Genomic DNA, 21241 nt, shown 5'->3' on the forward strand with positions numbered 1-21241 from the left:
ACACCTTTTTTAAAAAATAAGCGACAATTGTAAATATTAAAAGACCATCTCCAGGTTTTCTGAATTGCAATTTTGAGAGAGGAAAACAAAAACACAGAGGAATACAATTTTCTGCATACCAGCTACCTGGAAACCTCAGCTGGTGAAGTGTAACTGTTCATCACAAGCAATGCTATGGCTTCTTGCATATTAGCTAAAGGTAAAGGGACCCCTGACCATTAGGTCCAGTCATGGACGACTCTGGGGTTGCGGCGCTCATCTTGCTTTATTGGCCGAGGGAGCCGGAGCACAGCTTCCGGGTCATGTGGCCAGCATTACTAAGCTGCTTCTGTCGAACCAGAGCAGCGCACAGAAACGCCATTTACCTTCCCATTTATTACCTTACCTATTTATCTACTTGCACTTTGACGTGCTTTCGAACTGCTAGGTTGGCAGAAGCAGGGACTGAGCAATGGGAGCTCACCCGGTCGCGGGGATTCGAACCGCCGACCTTCTGATTGACAAGCCCTAGGCTCTGTGGTTTAACCCACAGTGCCACCCTGCTGTTCATTATGTTTCCCATCAGTTACCTTGGGTTATAAGACCTAGGCCCCATGGATCCACATTAACAGTTGTGCATCTTTCAAGCACTTAAGAATTTCTGAGCTTGGGTGGGATATTCTCCATAATGTTTCAGTTATTTCTTTGTAAAACGTGGACCACAGAATATAAATCCTTACATCAAAGAATAATATTAAATCACCATGAGATGTTTGCCACGTCATCTTATTTTTAATCCAGCTTTCCAACACAATCGTTCTCTTATTTACAATGAAAACCTTTTTTTAAAAAAAACAACGGAAACGAATGCTGGCTAGCTAGTTATATATTACTCCCATTTGTAAAATGGCAAGCTTTCACTGACCACAGATGTGGTCAGTTTAGAGACAGTGTACTGCTTTTGTACATCTGGTATACACAAATAATTGGCTAGATCCAGACTTTATTCATGATTAAGCGGTTGAAATCAGTGGGTGATGCCTAACTTAAATCTCATTGACTTCAATGAGTCTACTCTATGCAAGTGTAAGCGGAGAGTGAATGGAAAACTGATAGCTGGGGAATATGATGCTCTGTTAGATGAAGTCAGAGGGAACTGCTTCCAGATGGGGGCTTAATACTGTAAACATGTGGTTCAGGTAGTGCACAGAGTTTTCTGGCATCAGTCCCCCCCCCAAAAAAATTATCATATTTTTCACCAAAAGGGTAATCCAGACTGAATGCAGAGGAAAGGTGGACTGGCATTTTGAGGCCAATGGCACTGTGTGGAAAAAAACTTGCATGTCTTAGAAACACCCACCCCATGATAAACACTAGTCTGAAAGAGATAGGGATATGGTGTCAGATTTTTGTTAGGGTAGAGGCAGCCAAAATTGTTGAACCCTTTTCATCTTGCAGAGCTACATTTTGCGGAGTGGTTTTAACAAGCAATCCCTGTTCCCAGAGAATTCTGGGAAATGCAGCTCTCTGTAAGGAACAGAGGTCTCCTAGCAGCACTCAGTCCCCACAATTCTATGCAAGAAGCCACAATGGTTCAGAGTGCTACGACACTGATTTAAACATCTAGTGCGGATGGGGCCCTAAGTCTGGATCTAGCCATGAGAATTTCCAAACCAAGGTGTGTTAATTACTCATTAAGGGTGTGGGTTTGCTTGTTTATTTGACAGGACAAGACTTGGTAACATCCCGTGATTCCACTCTCCCTACTGTTCAGTCTCGAAAACGTCTTCGTGACTACATATGACTCCCGCGTCTTCTTTGTGGGAGCAATTGTGCCTCCCAATGTTTGCGTGGGAGCATTCCAGGAGCGTCTTCTCACGCCCTGTGCACTGGACGTCATCAAGGAGAATGGGAAGCGAGTGACCCTCCCCGAACGCCGCTTTCTTGGTTGCCCGGATCACAAAGGCAAAGCCCAACTGGCGGCACACGACCGCGGCTGCCTTCGAGTTCCACAAGTCGTCGCACACAGTGCCCCATTCTCCATTGATAAAAATCTCAACCCTCCCCCGATCTTTCCCCTTCGCGTTGCCGTCCATTATCCGGACTGCACCATTCCGTGGCTCCAGGGGAGCACTGGTGGGCTTCTTCCTCCTCCTCTGGCCTCTTCTTCCACCGGCCCTTCCTCCCTTCCTGGGCTTTGGGGCTCTTGTTCTCGGTGCTGCCGTCGTCATCTGCACTCTGTTCTGGTTTCTCATGAGGGTCAAGAGTTGCTCCAGCCAATCTGGAGTTGTCGCTCGAGGAGGTGCTGCAGTTGCTCTGCTCCTAGTTGGAGCTCCAGTCGTGGCTCTTAGCTTAGGGCGCTGTGTTGGCTTTTTAATTATAAGCTCTAGAGTGCAAAAACAGAGACGTGGGTCAGCATTTTAAACAGGCCCCTGAAGACCCTGGGTCCAGAAAGCATCCTCTGCATCACTGCTAGCAAGAAGCCAGGAGTTGCCTGGAAGATTCAGGACCCCTCCAGAAGATTCAGATCTTCTGAATATTGAGCGTTCACCCCGATTTTACATGGTTTTGTGTGTACCATGGTATTTTATGTATTAGAGGGCCGCCAGGACAATATAAGACCAGTCCTAAAGGGAATCTTCATTGGCTCCCAGTACGTTTTTGAGCACAATTCCAAGTGTTGGTGCTGACCTTTAAAGCCCTACACCCATTCACAGAAATTGGGTTCTCATTGGATAAAGGCATGGAACAACACCGCAGGAGAGCTGGGGTGGCCTGCAATGGCACAGTGGCAGGGGCCCAACCAGTTCTATGATTCTATGGAGCCTGGAGCCAGCTTCTAACGGGGTTGTATTTGCTGCCAACACCGCAAGCGGAAATGCAGGCAAATGTTTCCGCGGGCTGGGATATTTCTCTCTCAAGATTTCATCGTGAACCGGTTCAGTACACCGCCTGCCATCTACCCGCTCTTCAGAAAGCATCTCAAACGCATTGTTCCTTTCCTTTCCTTTTTGCTGTACCCTTCATTACTACTTCAGATTGGCTCGTTACAGCCTGTGGGAGAGCCAGCTTGCCTAATATGCCAGATACGCTCATCCATTGGTGGCTGAAAATATCGAGCATTCAGAGCCTATTCTCTTCCGTAATTGGAATGTGAATAAAGGGAGAAGAGTTGCTAAGGGCAACCCATGACACATTCTGCACAAGGGGACGGCAGCGAACCTTTTCCTTTTCAGTTCTTAATGAGAAAGGCAGCAGGAAGAAGACCTATTTCCTTTTACCATCACAGGTTCCAAAAGCGACTGAGCTGTTTTCTCCCTGCTATTCCCCCCCCCCATTCATCAACCTCAAGATCTAAAGAAATAGTCTTCAAAGGGTGTTCAGTGTTCATGCCACAGTTGCAAAGAGCCTATGGGAATCTCCTTGATTCGAGCAGCATATTTTTTACATGACTTTCACAACTATTAGAGTGATGTTTCCTCTAAGAGAAAAGACCCACTTTTGCTTCGTACTACAGAATATGTAGACTGAAGAACTTTTTACTGGTCATAACATGAATGAGTATTTTATCCACAACATGAGAATGCCTGTGCAATTCTTCTATAAATCGCCTTTTCCCTTGTTGAGACTAGCACCTCACCAGAAGCTTGATGCAGCTTTCAGATTAAAACTTCCTGTATGTTTTAAATTATGGCTGTAAATTTTTCAGTGGTAATTATATTATGAATAAATAAATAATATAAATAAATAATATAAATAAATAATAATAAATAATAATAAATAAATAAAACATTTTAGTGCAAAGGCATCACTTTTTGCAAATGAAAGAGATTTTGACCTTGGAAGGCTTGCAGTAAATGAAAACGTCAGCATCTCACCCTAGGAAGTTTTGAAAGGACACTCATTGTTTCGTTTGCACTACAAATGCAGAATGAGCAAACAAAATTCAAACACCAGCAAAGAGGGCCAAGGCAGCCAATTTTATTTGTGAGAATGGAGCTCAACTTGCCATTTTAACAGTCAGTTTTCTTGCATGCAGCCATGCCCGCTTCCTACCTGAAGCTACAAGCTTGAATGAAATAGAATTTATTTTTGTTTTATGTTCTAAACTCTGCATCCAGTTTCTTGGCTTGTAGCCTCCATCAGCCCCCGCCCCCCTGAAACCAGAAGCGTTCATTAAAAATTCTTGTGCGAACCAGAACTTTGCCCCTCAGAAATCCCCAATGTGAATATTCATAAATAAAATATATGCGGCACTCACTTTCCTTTGGAACAAACTTTGTGAGCTTGCCTTTCACTTTCACTGGTTGAGGCTCAACGCGGCATTTCCCAGGCGGTGCTCTCCTGATAAAAATAGGAAACAAAAAAGAGATTATTATAATGAAGCCTAGCCCTCCTCCCCCTCATCCCCCAGTGAAATGTTAATGGTTGTGAGAAGAATAAAGACTACAGAACAAAAAATGAAGTCCTAAGACTTGAGTTTTTTTCTTTCATATCAGAGAATAAACATTTTGGAGCCAAAACGCACTGTGTCTTACCGTGACGTGTCAACCATTTTGTAAACGACACCATTGGGAGCGGTGGCACTCGGGACTCCGGTTGACATAAAATAAAGTTCTCCTTCATGAAAAAAACAAAAACAAAAGAAGGCGGCATGAATCTTTCACATGTATCCTGGGTGCTCCACCGAGTAGTTTGCTATCACAAAGCTAAGTAGCACAATGAAGTTTGTCAGCAGCAAACTCCAAAACCAATGCATGGGGATTTCTTATGCATTCTCCAGATTGTCAATTCGATTTAAGTAAATGAAGACTTGTGTCGTGATCTGGGAACTAGAGACCTTTTCAGTGGTGGCCTCGTATCTGTGGAATTCACTCCCAAGGGAGGGAAGTGTGAGGCCCGCCCCCCTGCTCCACTTTACTGGATTTTTTTTAACCAGTTCAGTTCAGCATAGCAAGAGAGTTCCCCTTCATGTATGTTGCAACTACTACCTTATTTTCAGATAGCCTTGTTTTGCTTCCAGGCATAGGTAAAGGTAAAGGGACCCCTGACCATTAGGCCCAGTCGTTGATGACTCTGGGGTTGCGGCGCTCATCTCACTTTATTGGCCGAGGGAGCCGGCGTACAGCTTCCGGGTCATGTGGCCAGCATGACTAAGCCGCTTCTGGCGAACCAGAGCAGTGCATGGAAACGCCGTTTACCTTCCCACTGGAGCGGTACCTATTTATCGACTTGCACTTTGGTGTGCTTTCGAACTGCTAGGTTGGCAGGAGCTGGGACCGAGCAACGGGATCTCATCACCCTGTCAGAGGGATTCGAACCGGCGACCTTCTGATTGGCAAGCCACCTGCGTCCCATTGTTTTGTTTCCAACCTGATACCAAACGGGTGGTTTCATGTCTATTATTGTACTGCACACCTCATACAGCTCCTAAGCTCCAACTCTCTACCTTGAGACTCTCATTCCTTAAAACGACATCCATTTAATGGCTATTTCAGTGCTATCCCGTTTTTAAAAACGAATGGTCCATCTAGTTGTTCTCCATCATCTGTTTGCAGCAAGTGCCATCTATTTGAGTGCCCAGAACCACCACCAGCCCTCAGTATAGCTCAGGGATCTTGGCAAAGAGTCACAATTGCAGACGTCAAGAAACTTCGGTTTACAGTTGCTGGGAGCCAAAACTCGTAAACTGCAAAATTGTGGATGCTGCTGCTTAGCAACAATGCTCAACACTGATGGGGTGACGCTTTTGCCTGCATGTGCTATGGATTGTAAAATGAATTTTCTCTTGTAAACCCGTCTTGAGCGAATCATGCTGTAGATCTAATCAACAGAACTGCCCAAGGGAGCGTCACTATCTCAAAGGTCCTTCCTCTCGTCCCCGAAGCCTCCAAATCCACGGACCAAGGAATCATCCACATAACTGAGCACCCTCGGTTTTATTTGTCATATAGAAACTCCGACGGTGGCTATTATCATTAGTTTCCGATTTCGACAACTGAAAGCTTATCTTTTTCAAGAGTTAGCCTTAACCAATGAAACTGATTGAGGGTTGATTTGGGATCACGCTTCTTCATGAAATGCACAAGTAATTTATGGAATTCATTATTGCAAGATGTGCTGATAGACTTTTTAAAAAAAGAAATGAAAAAGAAAACCCACAATGATTAGATAGATTCATGGAGAATAGAAACAGGGGCTAGCTAGGATGAGCCGAAATGGAACTTTCATGACTTAGGGCGTCCCAGGGGCCAAAGGACAGGGAATTTCTTCCCCTCCAACTGCAGAAAGGGAGGCAGAGGGAGAGATCCAGAGATACAAGCAATCCTGTTGCGGGGTAGAGAAACCTCTGCTGCCATTACCACTTCACTGTCACTGCTCCAATGGAAAAAAATATGTCATCCCAGGGTGGGTGGAAAACCTGCAAAAAGAACTGCAGAAGAAAACACCATCCAAATGAAGAGGATGGAGGAGAAACACAGGCACCTGACATGGCAGAAGCTCTCCAGGGGTATGAGAAGGAGCCTTTCCAAGCCTTGCCTGCCTGGAGAATGACAAGGACTGTACCTGGGCAAAGCATGTGCTCTGCAACTCCACTGTGGTCCCTGCCCAAATCATAATGGTGTGTTGCCAAACTGTCTTAGCAGTGAATACGTCTTACAGGAGAAAGGCGATGGAGTGGAGAGAATAAAAGCTTGACGGATCAATGGCACACAGTTGCAGCGGACCTAAGGTGGGCTGAGGAAGGAGGCTTTGGAACAAAGAATCTGGCAACCAAGGAATGAAGAATTATGTTTGTCCAAAGAGAAGATGAAGAAGAGTTTGGATGTGCTATCCCGCTTTATCACTACCCAAAGGAGTCTCAAAGCAGCTAACATTCTCCTTTCCCTTCCTCCCCCACAACAAACACTCTGTGAGATGAGTGGGGCTGAGAGACTTCAGAGAAGTGTGACTAGTCCAAGGTCACCCAGCAGCTGCATGTGGAGGAGCGGAGATGCGAACCCGGTTCACCAGATTACGAGACTACCGCTCTTAACCACTACACCACACTGGCTCTCTGAGAGGGTTAGCCAGACATGTTGTTTAGCAATTTAGTGCTTACCGGCCTCGTCTTCAGCAAAAGAGATGATATACTGATAGTAGTTATTGATAAGTCCAGGAAACATGCAGGTTTGACCTGTTCCCATGCATATTTCATTGTACTGCCAATCCCCAGTTGCTCGATTCTCTCTCAAGGACATGAGGCGCCTGTAAGACAAAATGCAAATGAGGCGGCCGGGGTGGGGCAGGTGCTTATTAACTTGCATAAAACAATTTGAGAGAGAACTTTGTTTACGCCTGCTCCAATCAAGATGATTAAATGTGTTTCCTCCCTCTCTCCAGAACACTGGGTGCCTTCAACAGCAAATGGGAACTGAAGATGCACATAAGGACTGCCTGCATTTTTGGCACAGCTGAAGTGCACTCCTGAGCCAGATTAATTTGCAGCTCTGACCGCGACTGATGAACATCATTTGCATATTGAACAGGGTAGGTGTCAAGCTATAGCTGAAGGTCAGTCTTTGTTCTACAAGGATAAGAACATAACGATTTTTTTTTACCTTTTAAATTGTCTTCTTATTTCCAGTACCTAAACCCTATTGCCATCTTAATCATGAGGACTAGATACTTTTTTTTTTTAAGAGGCAAAGGTGGGATTCCTTGGAGCACATAAGCCATGGGAACTTGCACATGAAACCCATGGAAGATATATTGCTAACTCCAGTTAAACATTGGCATATAACTGGTCTATTAAAGTTAGGACACTTGTGAGCTTTAAAACCATGAAGGCTAGAAAGGCCACCTGTAATTGGAAGCAAAGTATTAAGCACTGAGAATATATCAATCTGTCAAACACTAATTTAACTAAAGACAATTTTTTGAAAATGTTTATGGCAGGGCAAAATATTCAGATTCCTCTGGACTTAAGTTAAATATAAATCAAAGCATGTTTACACATGGAACAGCAACATGAACCCCTCATTCTACTGTTACCTTCATAGACCTGAACATTCATACGAATATAAAGACATAGGCTAATGGGATACACGAGTCAGTTATGATAACGTATTAGTGGCTGAATGCTAAGCAATCATTGGCAGATTGTTCAGTGTTTACAGTGCGATAGGTTTTTGCATCTCATACTTGAAAATTCTGAGAGGAGGAATTTCATTCAGTATGCATTTAAAGCCACAAGATATATATAACTGGTGCTTTCTGAAACAATAATGTAAAGCAAAAACAGAGTTATCCTTCAAAGTTCATGCTGATCTGAATTTCCAAATGCATTTCTCCAGCCAACAATGTTTACAAAAAAAAAAGCACATATTAAGGGAAAGTGTGCATTAAAATGTGCTTATTAGGAGAATTTCACATTAAACGCGGGTGGATTTTCATGAGGATGTTCTTTAAAAAATATAAGTAAAATAAAATTGCTGCAAAATGTAGAGAACTGAATTTAAGATGGGGGTAAAATGAGGAAACTGGGAGATATGAAATTGACAGATCCTCTCATCCCCGATTCCAGCCGGATTTGTTTGTTGCTCACCTAATGGCCGCTCTGCCTGTCACTTACCCACTCATAAAATCTCCAAATATGTACACCCCATTCAAGTTTGGAGACTCACAACCCCGATAGACATAGCCTCCTGTCACCGACTTCCCCATTTTGTGTGGATAAGCATATATGGGGAGAACATCATCTGCAGAGTGGGGGAAAGAGAATTATCATGCCTGGAGGATGCAAATCAGCCATTGTATAATCATTCATATATCACGGTTCACTGAAGGCTGGAAAGCGTTACGCTGAATTCTGTTTTTTATTCTATAGCTTGCTTTGTTTTAAACCCCCATAGAGTAGAAACAGTGTTAGAAACTGAGATGTGAAAGCTAGGAGCTAAACGGCACCTTAAACTTAGGTTATGGCACAACAATGGAATATCTAGGCTCACTTTTTTAATATAACAAGAATACAAAGCTGAAAGTGAAGGAACTGCAGCTAAAATATTATGTTCATTTTTCACATGGACTAGTCCTTCCCCTGTCCACCCCCCTAGTATTCTTAAGAGGGTCTCTTCTCCAGTCTTCAGAGAGTAGCTGGAAGTGGGGAAGCAGAAAAAGGTCCTCCTTTCCTTCCAATCTGCAGTTTTAAATATGAAATCTTAGGCGCAGTACTGCTCCCAGAGCTCAGAAACGGCTCGCGATAATGAAATTCCCTGTTGCAAAATGAGCCTAGAACAATGGGAGTTTCGAACACCGAGTAGAAACAAGAAGGTGTATTTTACAGAACCTTCTTCCAAAGACTGCAGCATTTACAGGGCTCCTCTACCAGCAGAAATATCAGGGTTTTATTCCCCAAATACAACATGGTTTAACTCAAAATTCAGTTTATTTTAGCACTTAAAAGTTCCCCTAAGTAATATTGCATTGTCTGCTTATTGTAGCTCTGGATGTTCCTAGCATGAGCAGGAACATAGGTAAAGGTAAAGGGACCCCTGACCATTAGGTCCAGTCGTGACCGACTCTGGGGTTGCGGCGCTCATCTCGCTTTACTGGCCGTGGGAGCCGGTGTACAGCTTCTGGGTCATGTGGCCAGCATGACTAAGCCGCTTCTGGCAAACCAGAGCAGCGCACGGAAACGCCGGAGCGATACCTATTTATCTACTTGCACTTTGATGTGCTTTGGAACTGCTAGGTTGGCAGGAGCAGGGACCGAGCAACAGGAGCTCACCCCGTCACGGGGATTTGAACTGCCGACCTTCTGATCGGCAAGTCCTAGGCTCTGTGGTTTAACCCACAGCGCCACCCGCGTCCCTAGCAGGAACATAGGAACCTGCCATATTCTGGATCAGAGTAAGTCCATCTAGTTCAATATAGGCTACACAGACTGGAAGCAGAGAAAAGTCCCAGCCTTAACCTGAGACACTAGGGGACTGAACCTGGGATCTTTGCCACTGAGCTACAGTCCTGGCACAAGCCACAAACATTTCTAAGGCAGTGCGTGGGAGCTGGTTTTGAGGCTCTGCTGCAACCTTTACAAATGTATAATACACCATAGCAACATTTATGAACTACAGACAACCCTTGTTTTGTGTGGGACTTCTATTCCAGACCCCTTCCCCCCATGCATTAGTGGAGCATATGTATGATGTCTTTCCATGATGTCTTTATGACATTTTGGTGCCTACTTCCAGATTCAGCACCATGCGTATGTGCACAATCACGTGGCGTTCAGACACTTCTATCCAGGAGTTCCCTGTATTATAAACTGGCACACACACAAATTTGAAGTCTGCCCCAGACCTCTTGGCTTCCATAAATAAGTCACAGCAGCGTCTACAAACAATTTTTCACAGGGGAAGGGTACCCTGTTGGATCATTCTGCTTCCTCCAACAAGAATGGAAGGATAACCTGATGAAAGAATACCAGCCTAAATGCACGATGTCTGAGCTCATAATGGCTTCTTCACTTATAGCACCATCTGATTTATTATTTCAGTCTGATGACAATTAAAAGAAGCAAACTGCAGTACTGCTTATGAGTGTCAGTCATCGGGATACAGACCCGTGCTGACATTCACCCCTTTTGCTCAGATCCAGTTAGCCAATTTAGTTCAGATGACACTCTAGTCTGAAGTCTAGACTTGCATGCTGGCTGACTGATCTGAAGTCTAGATTTCACAAACCTCCTCTACTGACCTGGCTCAAAATTTAAGAAGCTGGCTTGTTTTCTAAGCAGCAGTGACGGAATTTTATAAAGGACAAGGTAGCTTTTTAAAAACAACAAACAGAATGACTAATCTGTGCATGGGATTAAGAGTTTAGAAACTAGGTTTTTTTATTGCTCTAACTAGACTGTGATTCTAAGCATTCTGGAATCAAGTTCCAGTGAAATCAACGAGGCTTACTTCCAAATACATAGGTTTAGGCTTGGGACTCCCGCATATTTATCCCTTATGGTAAAAAAATAATAAATGCATTTCCTAGGGAAAAAACAGAACACAGAAGCCGGTAATATGTGTGCCTCTGTGGGATTTTCATTAAGTAATAGTCTGGACAGCAGAGCTAAATTTGTCTTTTCCACATATTTGTCGAGTCCCTGATGCAACCACTCTGAAAATCTGGCACACTAGGGCATCATTAGCAACATAGCTGGCTAAGAAGCGGAACAGCAGCAACGGAACAGCAGCTCAGATTCCTTTTCCATTTCTCACTCACTCTATAATCTGAAGAGCAGCAAGTCTGCTTCAGCACATTCTGCAATTCAGTTCCTATCCTCCTGGCCTGAAATTGTGACTGGAAAGTCTGAAGCTAGGTCTGCGGCTTGTGACTCTTCAAGCCTGAACAGAGCCTACCAGTGGCCAGATTGCTCACCAGAACAAGACAGTTTGAGCATATTAACACCAAACCTGGCACAACTGCACTGGCTGCCGGTTAGTTTCCAGGCCCAATTCTAAATGCTGGTTTTGACCTATAAAGCCTTAAACAGCTCAACGCCTCAATTCCTTAAGATCCACCTCTTCCCATAAGAACTGACCTGGTCCCTGTGCTTGTCATCTGACGCCCTTATAACAACAACAACAACAACAACAACAACAACAATTTATTACTTATACCCCACCCATCTGGCTGGGCTTCCCCAGCCACTCTGGGTGGCTTCCAACAAATGATTAAAATACCGTAATACATCAAATATTAAAAGCTTCCCTAAACAGGGCTGCCTTCAGATGTCTTCTAAAAGTCTGGTAGTTGTTGTTCTCTTTGACATCTGGTGGGAGGGCATTCCACAGGGAGGACGCCACTACCGAGAAGGCCCTCTGCCTGGTTCCCTGTAACTTGGCTTCTCGCAGTGAGGGAGCCGCCAGAAGACCCTCGGCGCTGGACCTCAGTGTCCGGGTAGAACGATGGGTAGAACGATGTTTCTCTATGTTTCCTTCTCTATGTTTCCCATCCCAGAGAGGTTCCAAGGGTGGCAACAAGTGAACGGGCCTTTCCTGTGGTGGCTCCCTGATTGTGAACTGCTCTCCCCATGAGACTGTCTTGGCACCATCATTACATGCCTTTAGGCGGCAGGCAAAAACATTCCTCTTTACCCAGGTCTATGGCTATTAATTGGGACGCGGGTGGCGCTGTGGGTAAATCCTCAGCGCCTAGGACTTGCCGATCGTATGGTCGGCGGTTCGAATCCCCGCGGCGGGGTGAGCTCCCGTCGTTCGGTCCCAGCTCCTTCCCACCTAGCAGTTCGAAAGCACTCTTAAGTGAAAGATAAATAGGTACCGCTTTATAGCGGGAAGGTAAACGGCGTTTCCGTGTGCTGCGCTGGTGCCGGCTCGCCAGAGCACCTTCGTCGCGCTGACCACGTGACCCGGAAGTGTCTCCGGACAGCGCTGGCCCCCAGCCTCTTAAGTGAGATGGGCGCACAACCCTAGAGTCGGATACGACTGGCCCATACGGGCAGGGGTACCTTTACCTTTACCTTTTTATGGCTATTAATTAATCTAAGGCCTGTGAAAGTGTGGGGGAGAGGACTGTTATTATACTATTTTATTATAAGGCTGTCTGCCAGTATGCTTTTTATTATGTTTTTAACATTGATGTTCTGAAATGTGTTTTTAGTGTTGTTCACTGCCCTGGGATCTTTTGATAAAGGGCAGTATATAAATTGAAATAATAATAATAATAATACCAAAGGTTTGTGACATCTCCATCCTCTTGATGTCCCAAGAGCATCCATATATATATATATATATATATATATATATATATATATATATAACTAGTGATCTAGCTGCATGAAGCCTGATGCATCGTGAGCCCAAATTGCGTGCTTCCAAATGGGTAATCCAAATTTCCAAAATCACCAAAGCAATTCACTGTCCAATTCAATTAACTCAGAAGCCATAATCACCTAATGAGGAATTGGTGCAAAGTTTTTTGTCGTAGCAGCTAAACCCTTCTCTTGCTCTCCAGCCGTAATTTTTCCCTTTCTCTACTATGTCGATTTCTTCGAATTTATTCTGCCCCACGTCGCCACAGAAAAGCCGGCCTTTCCCTTCCTTTGTGTAGGGGTCACCTCTGTCGAAAGAGCAGCGCCACATATTCCTCGCCCCATAAGCATAGACTTCTGGCCGCGCTTTTGGCTCGTTAATGAAAGGATTGTCCGGAGGGATTCTGTAAAGAGGCCCGTGGTCGTTGTTGTCCACGTTGATCCGGAGAACTTTGCCTAACAGCGTTGACCTGTCAAAGGGCAAAACACCAAAATAACATTCTGTTAAAACTTTCCCTTCCATTAGATTATTGCAATACATTAACGCAGCAGCAAGGTTTCCATAAGCAGGGAGACTAACAGTGCATATAAATTTTATTAGGAGTTCAAACGGATGTTTTTGAAGATTTTGCACGGAAGTGCTACGGCATATTAAATAACCAGAAGTGATTTGGTAAATGAATCAAGCGTTTCATTAAGCAATGGCTGGTCTCTGAGAAGGGCTGCATAATGTGTGCAAATGTATTTTCAGCTGACTGTGTTTTTGTCTGTTTTGATCCCATTTGAATTGTGTGCTTCCTGGATGTATTTTAATGTGTTCTGCTACTCACCCAAGTTTTCTACTAAATTCACTGGAAAGGTGAATTAATAAGCATGCATGTCTTTCTTCCTCACAAGCCATACCGGGTGAGAAGATATTGTTAAACCCTTCTGCTTATGTAAATAATAGGTGGTTTGGAATGCATTCTTCCTCGCAGGAACCCTAAAAATTGGGGAAATGACTGGCAAAAGGGCAACATTCATTTTGCTCAGCAGACTGCCTGTGCCATCACTAGGCTTTCTAGTGAGACTACCAAGCTGAGACTGTTTATTCTGGACATTCACACACCAGAACTTGGAGCAAGACCATCTTATTTCAAAGGGGCTATTGAGAATGCTTCCCAAGGATATGCCATTCTGCGGTCATCCATGTGACATATTTAAACTAGTGGCTTTAATGATTTCTTTAAAATCTTCCTTGGCTACTGACTGAAGTGGGTATCAAGCTACCAGAAAAGCAAGCTCAGTTTTGGAAAACAGTAAATTCAGCTTTTTGAATCATATTGTAAGAAAATCATTATATCATATATGGGACAAATATAAGAATTTACTGGAAAATAAGACCCCGTGGTGGATTTCACCACTAGAAGTGTTAGCGGTCAAAAAATTAAATATGGAAAGAGGTTGGTTAACTTACAGAAAGTTGAAGATAGAGGAGGAAAATCAGTTGAAACTGAAGAAAATATAAAACATTGGTTTACTGATTTGCTCCAATATCACCAACTAAATGATATATTTAAATTGGATAAAAAAGTGGGTTTAGGGAAAGAAATCTCAAGATTACAAAAAGATCTGTTGGAAAGTAATGAAAAAGTTCTGTCAAAAGTGTGTATGTATATATATTTCAGCTGGACTTTGAATGTTAAAATCCTTGGGCACTAAAGGTAAAGGGACCCCTGACAGTTAAGTCCAGTCGCAAATGACTCTGGGGTTGTGGCGCTCATCTATCTCGCTTTATTGGCTGAGGGAGCTGGCATTTGTCCGCAGTCAGCTTCCGGGTCATGTGACCAGCATGACTAACCTGCTTCTGGCGAAACCAGAGCAGCACACAGAAATGCTGTTTACCTTCCCGCCGGAGTGGTACCTTATGGTGGTATTTATCTACTTGCACTTTTGGTGTGCTTTTCGAGCTGCTAGGTTGGCAGGAGATGGGACCAAGCAACAGGAGCTCACCCTGTCGCGGGGATTCGAACCGCCAACCTTCTGATCGGCAAGCCCAAGAGACTGAGTGCTTTAGACCATAGCGCCACCCGCGTCCCTAACTTCAACAGAACTTCAACAGAACTTAGTAAAGGTAAAGGGACCCCTGACCATTAGGTCTAGTCGTGATCAACTCTGGGGTTGTGGTGCTCATCTCACTTTACTGGCCGAGGGAGCCGGCATACAGCTTCCGGGTCATGTGGCCAGCATGACTAAGCCACTTCTGGCGAACCAGAGCAGCGCACGGAAACACCATTTACCTTCCCGCCGGAGCGGTACCTATTTATCTACTTGCACTTTTGGTCTGCTTTCGAACTGCTAGGTTGGCAGGAGCTGGGACCAAGCAACGGGAGCTCACCCCGTCATGGGGATTCCAACCGCCGAGCTTCTGATCGGCAAGCCCAAGAAGCTCAGTGGTTTAGAACACAGCGCCACCCGCGTCCAGAACTTCAACAGAACTTACATACCACTTAATTGTAAAAAAACCCTCTAAGTGGCTTGCAAAAAATATACATTAAAATTACCAATAAAAGACAGAGGTTAAAAACAAGTTGATATTCAAGAAAATTTCCAAATGTAAATAAAACCAGCACCAATGTATTTTATTAAGGCTTTTCATATACAACACAATAAACAAAACAAATGTCTGCCCAATGTCAACAGGAGTTCTGGATTGCAGGTGCTGCCACACTGAAATACTGATTCCTTATAGGTGTGGAATAGGCTTGTGTCTGAATCAGTCATATTTAATGTGCCATATTCACAACTCAGAAACTTATGGTGGACAATATGCTCTGTAGAACATTAGGTTGCTGGTGACAAATACTGGCAAAGAGCTAGTGCTTTTGCATTTGGAACCAAAGGTACCTTTTTTTTGCACTAATTGTACAAAAGTTGGCAAATTAGGCAGAAATTTGCCAGATCACAAAATACACAAAATCTGCTACATAAGGGCATGCCATCATGCCAGCCTTCTCCAAGCTGATGCCCTCTGGATGTTCTGGACTACAAATCCCATCAGTCCCAGTCTGCATAGCCAATGGTCAGGGATGATAGGAGTTGTAGTCCTGACCATCCAGAGGGCATCAGGTTGGAGAAGGTTGCATTATGGCACTGAGTAGCCCAACCTGAGGTCAAGAAAAGCAATAAGGGTATGTACTACTGCTGAACCTATTTTGACTTCTACATAAAACCCACAGAGTGCAGCCTGCCTGCCCCATTCCCAAATAATAACATGTCTGTCCGACTCCTACTTGTTTTGAGCATTTCCAAACAATCCAAAAGGATCACCGGCCATTCCCCCATCTCCAGTGAAGATATAAAGATAACCATCATCTCCAAACAACAACTCGCCTCCATTATGATTGGAAGCAGGTTCATCTATCTCGAGAATTACCCTGCGGAGAAAAGAGAGAGAAATAATCATAGCAGCAAAACGTTAGCAATACAGACAAACGCTACAACAAAACGAAGTCTGTTGACATTTTGTGATGGCCTGGGATTCCGAGTCTGAGAGCGAACCGGAGGAATCCCAGCCGGCACAGGAGTCCCCGCCTCCAGGGCCGGCTGAACTGGGGCAAGGCCTAGATGCTGAGGAGCCTGCACCTGTGCCAGATCCTCAAGAGCAGGCACCAGGTGAAACCATTCTGGCCCCAGAGGTGCTGGAGGACTCAGTGTCTACAGGTGAGCCTCCCCCGGGGCCCAGTAACCCTTCGGCCTCTCCTGAACTGCAGAGGCTTAGGGCAGAGAGGCGAAGGGAACTGGTGTCTCCCAGGAGGAGTGCTCGCCTTAAGGCCAAGAGAGGCGGGGCTTCTGGGGGCCGGGACCGCCCCCGGCCTTAGAAGAAGATAAAGGTCAGGCAGCCCGGTCCCAGGTTGCGGGAGCAACGTCGTTGTGGAGTACCTGCTTTACCCAGTCCTAGATCTGCACTCCCAGTGTGCCTGTTCCTCGCCCGGCTTCCTGTTTCTGACTCTCCAGTGTTCCTGTTCCTCGCCTGGATTCCTGCTTCTGCCCTACCAGTGTTCCTGTTCCTCGCCTGGACTCCTGCTTCTGCCCTACCAGTGTTCCTGTTCCTCGCCTGGACTCCTGCTTCTGCCCTACCAGTGTTCCTGTTCCCCGCCTGGCTTCCTGCTTCTGCCCTACCAGCGTTCCTGTTTCCCCGCCCGGCTCCCTGTCTCGGACCTCACGTCTCATCTAGTGATCGTCTACCCTGCTAGAGACTCTGGACTGAACTTGGGCTACGGTAATAGTACCTTTCCCCCCCGGGACCAGCACACATTTGTTAAGGACTGGAAACTTGTTATGGACTTTGTGTGTGTGTGTGAAACAGAAAATTGGCTTGTAATATTGGGATTTGATGACTGGGAAAAAATACTGGTTTATAGAAGATATAATGGTTGGATTTTAAGGAATGAATATTATATGTAGTTGCAGGACAGCGAGCCAAAAGTCCTTTCGACTCTTTTCTATCTTTCTGTAGTTCCCCCCGCCCCGCTTCTTTCCCCTTTCTCTTTTTCTTGTCTTTTCTTGTCTCTCTTTTTCTTGTCTTTTCTTCTTTCTGACTTCGTTATTTTCAAGACCAAGTAGCTGTTTTATCTTAGCATATTATAAAAAAATACTTTGTAATGGGTGTGTATTTTTTGCATATCTATGAATATGTATCAATAAATAGGCATATATATACAGTGTTAGATGGCTATGTGAAACTCTGGATAAAATGTTCATGAACTGAATGCATATATGTGCCGTCCAACTCCTCTTTTGAACTTGGCAATAAAAAGTGCAAAGGTGTTTGGTTTTGCTTTGACTGAAGACACAAAGCAGGACTGGGAAACCTTGACTCTCCAGCTACTGTTGGACAGTGACCCATATCTTCCTTGACCACCAACCATGATGGCTGGAGCTGATTGGAGCTGGAGTCCATGAGCACCTGAGGGACCGCAACGTCGTTGTGGAGTACCTGCTTTACCCAGTCCTAGATCTGCACTCCCAGTGTGCCTGTTCCTCGCCCGGCTTCCTGTTTCTGACTCTCCAGTGTTCCTGTTCCTCGCCTGGATTCCTGCTTCTGCCCTACCAGTGTTCCTGTTCCTCGCCTGGACTCCTGCTTCTGCCCTACCAGTGTTCCTGTTCCTCGCCTGGACTCCTGCTTCTGCCCTACCAGTGTTCCTGTTCCCCGCCTGGCTTCCTGCTTCTGCCCTACCAGCGTTCCTGTTTCCCCGCCCGGCTCCCTGTCTCGGACCTCACGTCTCATCTAGTGATCGTCTACCCTGCTAGAGACTCTGGACTGAACTTGGGCTACGGTAATAGTACCTTTCCCCCCCGGGACCAGCACACATTTGTTAAGGACTGGAAACTTGTTATGGACTTTGTGTGTGTGTGTGTGTGTGTGAAACAGAAAATTGGCTTGTAATATTGGGATTTGATGACTGGGAAAAAATACTGGTTTATAGAAGATATAATGGTTGGATTTTAAGGAATGAATATTATATGTAGTTGCAGGACAGCGAGCCAAAAGTCCTTTCGACTCTTTTCTATCTTTCTGTAGTTCCCCCCGCCCCGCTTCTTTCCCCTTTCTCTTTTTCTTGTCTTTTCTTGTCTCTCTTTTTCTTGTCTTTTCTTCTTTCTGACTTCGTTATTTTCAAGACCAAGTAGCTGTTTTATCTTAGCATATTATAAAAAAATACTTTGTAATGGGTGTGTATTTTTTGCATATCTATGAATATGTATCAATAAATAGGCATATATATACAGTGTTAGATGGCTATGTGAAACTCTGGATAAAATGTTCATGAACTGAATGCATATATGTGCCGTCCAACTCCTCTTTTGAACTTGGCAATAAAAAGTGCAAAGGTGTTTGGTTTTGCTTTGACTGAAGACACAAAGCAGGACTGGGAAACCTTGACTCTCCAGCTACTGTTGGACAGTGACCCATATCTTCCTTGACCACCAACCATGATGGCTGGAGCTGATTGGAGCTGGAGTCCATGAGCACCTGAGGGACCACAGCCTGACCATCCTTGACAACGTCGCAATTCCTTACAGATCCTATCAAAAAAGAAGGTGGCTTGTTTTCCTTTTCTTTTTTACTTTGTTCAAACCAGAGTACAGCATTCGTAAGGAATTATAACTGTTGGTTAGATAAGCATGGATACATTTAATATGTTAAGGATGGGTGAATCTGTCCATTTTGGTTGCTTTCTGTTTCCCACTTTCCCCATCTTAAGTTCATGAATCAATTTGTGTTCCATGAAAAAGGTTTACTTTTTTTTTTTTTAAAGGCAGAACATAAAAGTATGGAAACTGCATTCCACAAACCACAAAAGCAAAACTGCATGAGGCAAAGTGTTAACACTTGAATTTATGAAGATAAAGCCAAGATCCTTTCGTTCCCACCCTTCCCCCCCAGACGTTGTTCATCTTCAAAGCGTTTCAGCTCTTGAGTTGAACCAGCACACATACACACACCACAGAGCTGCCTTAGCAAGAAGACAACACTGTATACAATATGCCTCACAAATCTCCAAAGTGGTTTTATATATATAATGGAGCAAGATGAATACATGCTTAGTAGGGAATCCGAAGGAAATGCTATCTGAATTTTAAAGTAAAGGCAAAACACACAGTGAGCCATGCTTGAAGGATAAGCCTGTAGTTCCTATCTGGAGGACATACATAAAAGGGGTAGATAACCACATTCAGTTAGCACTAGAAACAGGTCTTAGAGTCATAGCATTGTAGAGTTGTAAGGCACCCCTGAGGGTCATCTTGTCCAACCCCCTGCAATACAGGAATCTCAACTAAAGCATCCATGACAGATGGTCATCCAACCTCTGCTTAAAAACCTTCAATGAAGGAGTGTCCACAACCTCCTGAAGGAGTCTGTTCCACTGCTGAAATGCTTCTACTGTCAGAAAGTTCTTCTGTACGTTTAGTTGGAATCTCCTTTCTTGTAATTTGAAGCCCATTGGTTTGTGTCCTACCCTCCAGAGCAGGAGAAAACAACCTTGTTCCCTCTTCCATGTGACAGCCCTTGTGATATTTAAATTACCTATCATATCTCCTCTCAGTCTCCTCTTTTCCAGGCTAAACATACCCAGTTCCTTCAACAGCTCCTTATAAGGCCTGGTTTCCAGACCCTTGATCATCTTGGTCACCCTCCTATGCACACGTTCCAGCTTGTCCATATCCTTCTTAAACTGTGGACACAGTACTCCAGGTGTGGTCTGACCAAGGCAGAATAGAGCAGCACTATTACTTCCCTTGATCTGGACACAATACGTCTGCCAACATTGAGAGTGAGAGCACCCACTGTGGTCTTTAAGGACATAAGAAGAATCTTGCTTGATCAGGCCAAAAGCCCATCTAGTCCAACATCCTGTTCTCACTGTGGCGGACTAGATGCATTCTTGGAAGCCCACAATCTAACCAATACTCTCCTTGCTTATGGTACCCAAAAGCCAGTACTCAAAGAGACAAACTGCCTTTGATAGCAGAGGATGAACACAGTCCTCATGGGTAGTAGCTACTGATAGCCTTCTCCTCCATGAAATCTGTCGAATCCTCTTTTAAAGCCATCCATAGAATCATAATTTAACTATGCGCTGATTGAAAAAGTGCTTCCTTTGTATGTTCTGAATCTTCCCAACAGTCAGCCTCACTGGATGACCCTGAGTTCTTATCTCTCTCCAGTTTCTCCATCCCATGTGCCATCTTAATATTTTGTTATCATGTCCCCTCTCATTCTGTCTGCACACTCACAGGCATGCGCGCGCGCGCGCGCACACACACACACACACACACACAAATATTTTCTGGCCAAGACACAAATCCACTTAAAGACCCACTTCTACCTGCAGTGATTAAAGTGGGCTGGTGTTGCTTTCCACCCTTCCTCACTGCTGCTTTGTCATGATGACCTCACGTCGAGCTAAATGTCTGGAGACGCCCAAAGTACAACCAAACAAAAGGCAGTCCAGCTGGAACTGTTCTCCTGTGTTCCAAGAGCCCAGACGGTTCAATGAAAAACAAAATGAAGGCCACCTGACGTTATCTTTTCCTACTTGCTTTCCAAAGACATGCTAATAAACGGCCACAGTTGCACATCTAGTTGCATCAACCTGCTTTGCACAACTAGCTCTGCCATCTGAATCGCTGTTTCCTGTTCAACGTAAGGAAACCTGGTCTGTTGCTACTCACATAGCTATGCCATACCTCGGTTCCAGGCCAACTGACCCCATTGTTCAACTTCTCCTGTTTTCTGTTGAGGGTCCTAGTGTTTGGCCTTAAGAGCATAAGGCTCTTAAGTCCCACTGCCCTATCCACTAGAAAGGAAAATGTCCTTTCTGCCACTACAGAAATCACCTGATTTTGGGCGATTCCAACCTTGACAAGCAACTCTTCCATACCTCCCTCAGGTAAAAAAAGATAAAGGTAAAG

The 21241-nt window shown here is 44.6% G+C and overlaps 1 protein-coding gene across 1 annotated transcript in view; it reads right to left on the bottom strand.

Moving 5' to 3' along the window:
• Window positions 1-747: 747 nt before the first annotated feature.
• HHIPL1 (HHIP like 1) overlaps window positions 748-21241 on the bottom strand; it is a 34386-nt gene continuing 13892 nt past the window's right edge. The window contains exons 3-9 of the mRNA XM_077924210.1: window positions 16057-16200; window positions 12926-13254; window positions 8594-8720; window positions 7082-7227; window positions 4518-4599; window positions 4241-4323; window positions 748-2365 (exon numbers count right to left, since the gene is read on the bottom strand). Coding sequence (XP_077780336.1) covers window positions 1743-2365; window positions 4241-4323; window positions 4518-4599; window positions 7082-7227; window positions 8594-8720; window positions 12926-13254; window positions 16057-16200 — 1534 coding nt within the window. The 3' untranslated portion in view covers window positions 748-1742. The remainder of the gene's footprint in view (window positions 2366-4240; window positions 4324-4517; window positions 4600-7081; window positions 7228-8593; window positions 8721-12925; window positions 13255-16056; window positions 16201-21241) is intronic.

Source organism: Podarcis muralis, chromosome 1 (genome assembly GCF_964188315.1).
Source record: "Podarcis muralis chromosome 1, rPodMur119.hap1.1, whole genome shotgun sequence".
NCBI classification, from domain to species: Eukaryota; Metazoa; Chordata; class Lepidosauria; order Squamata; family Lacertidae; genus Podarcis; species Podarcis muralis.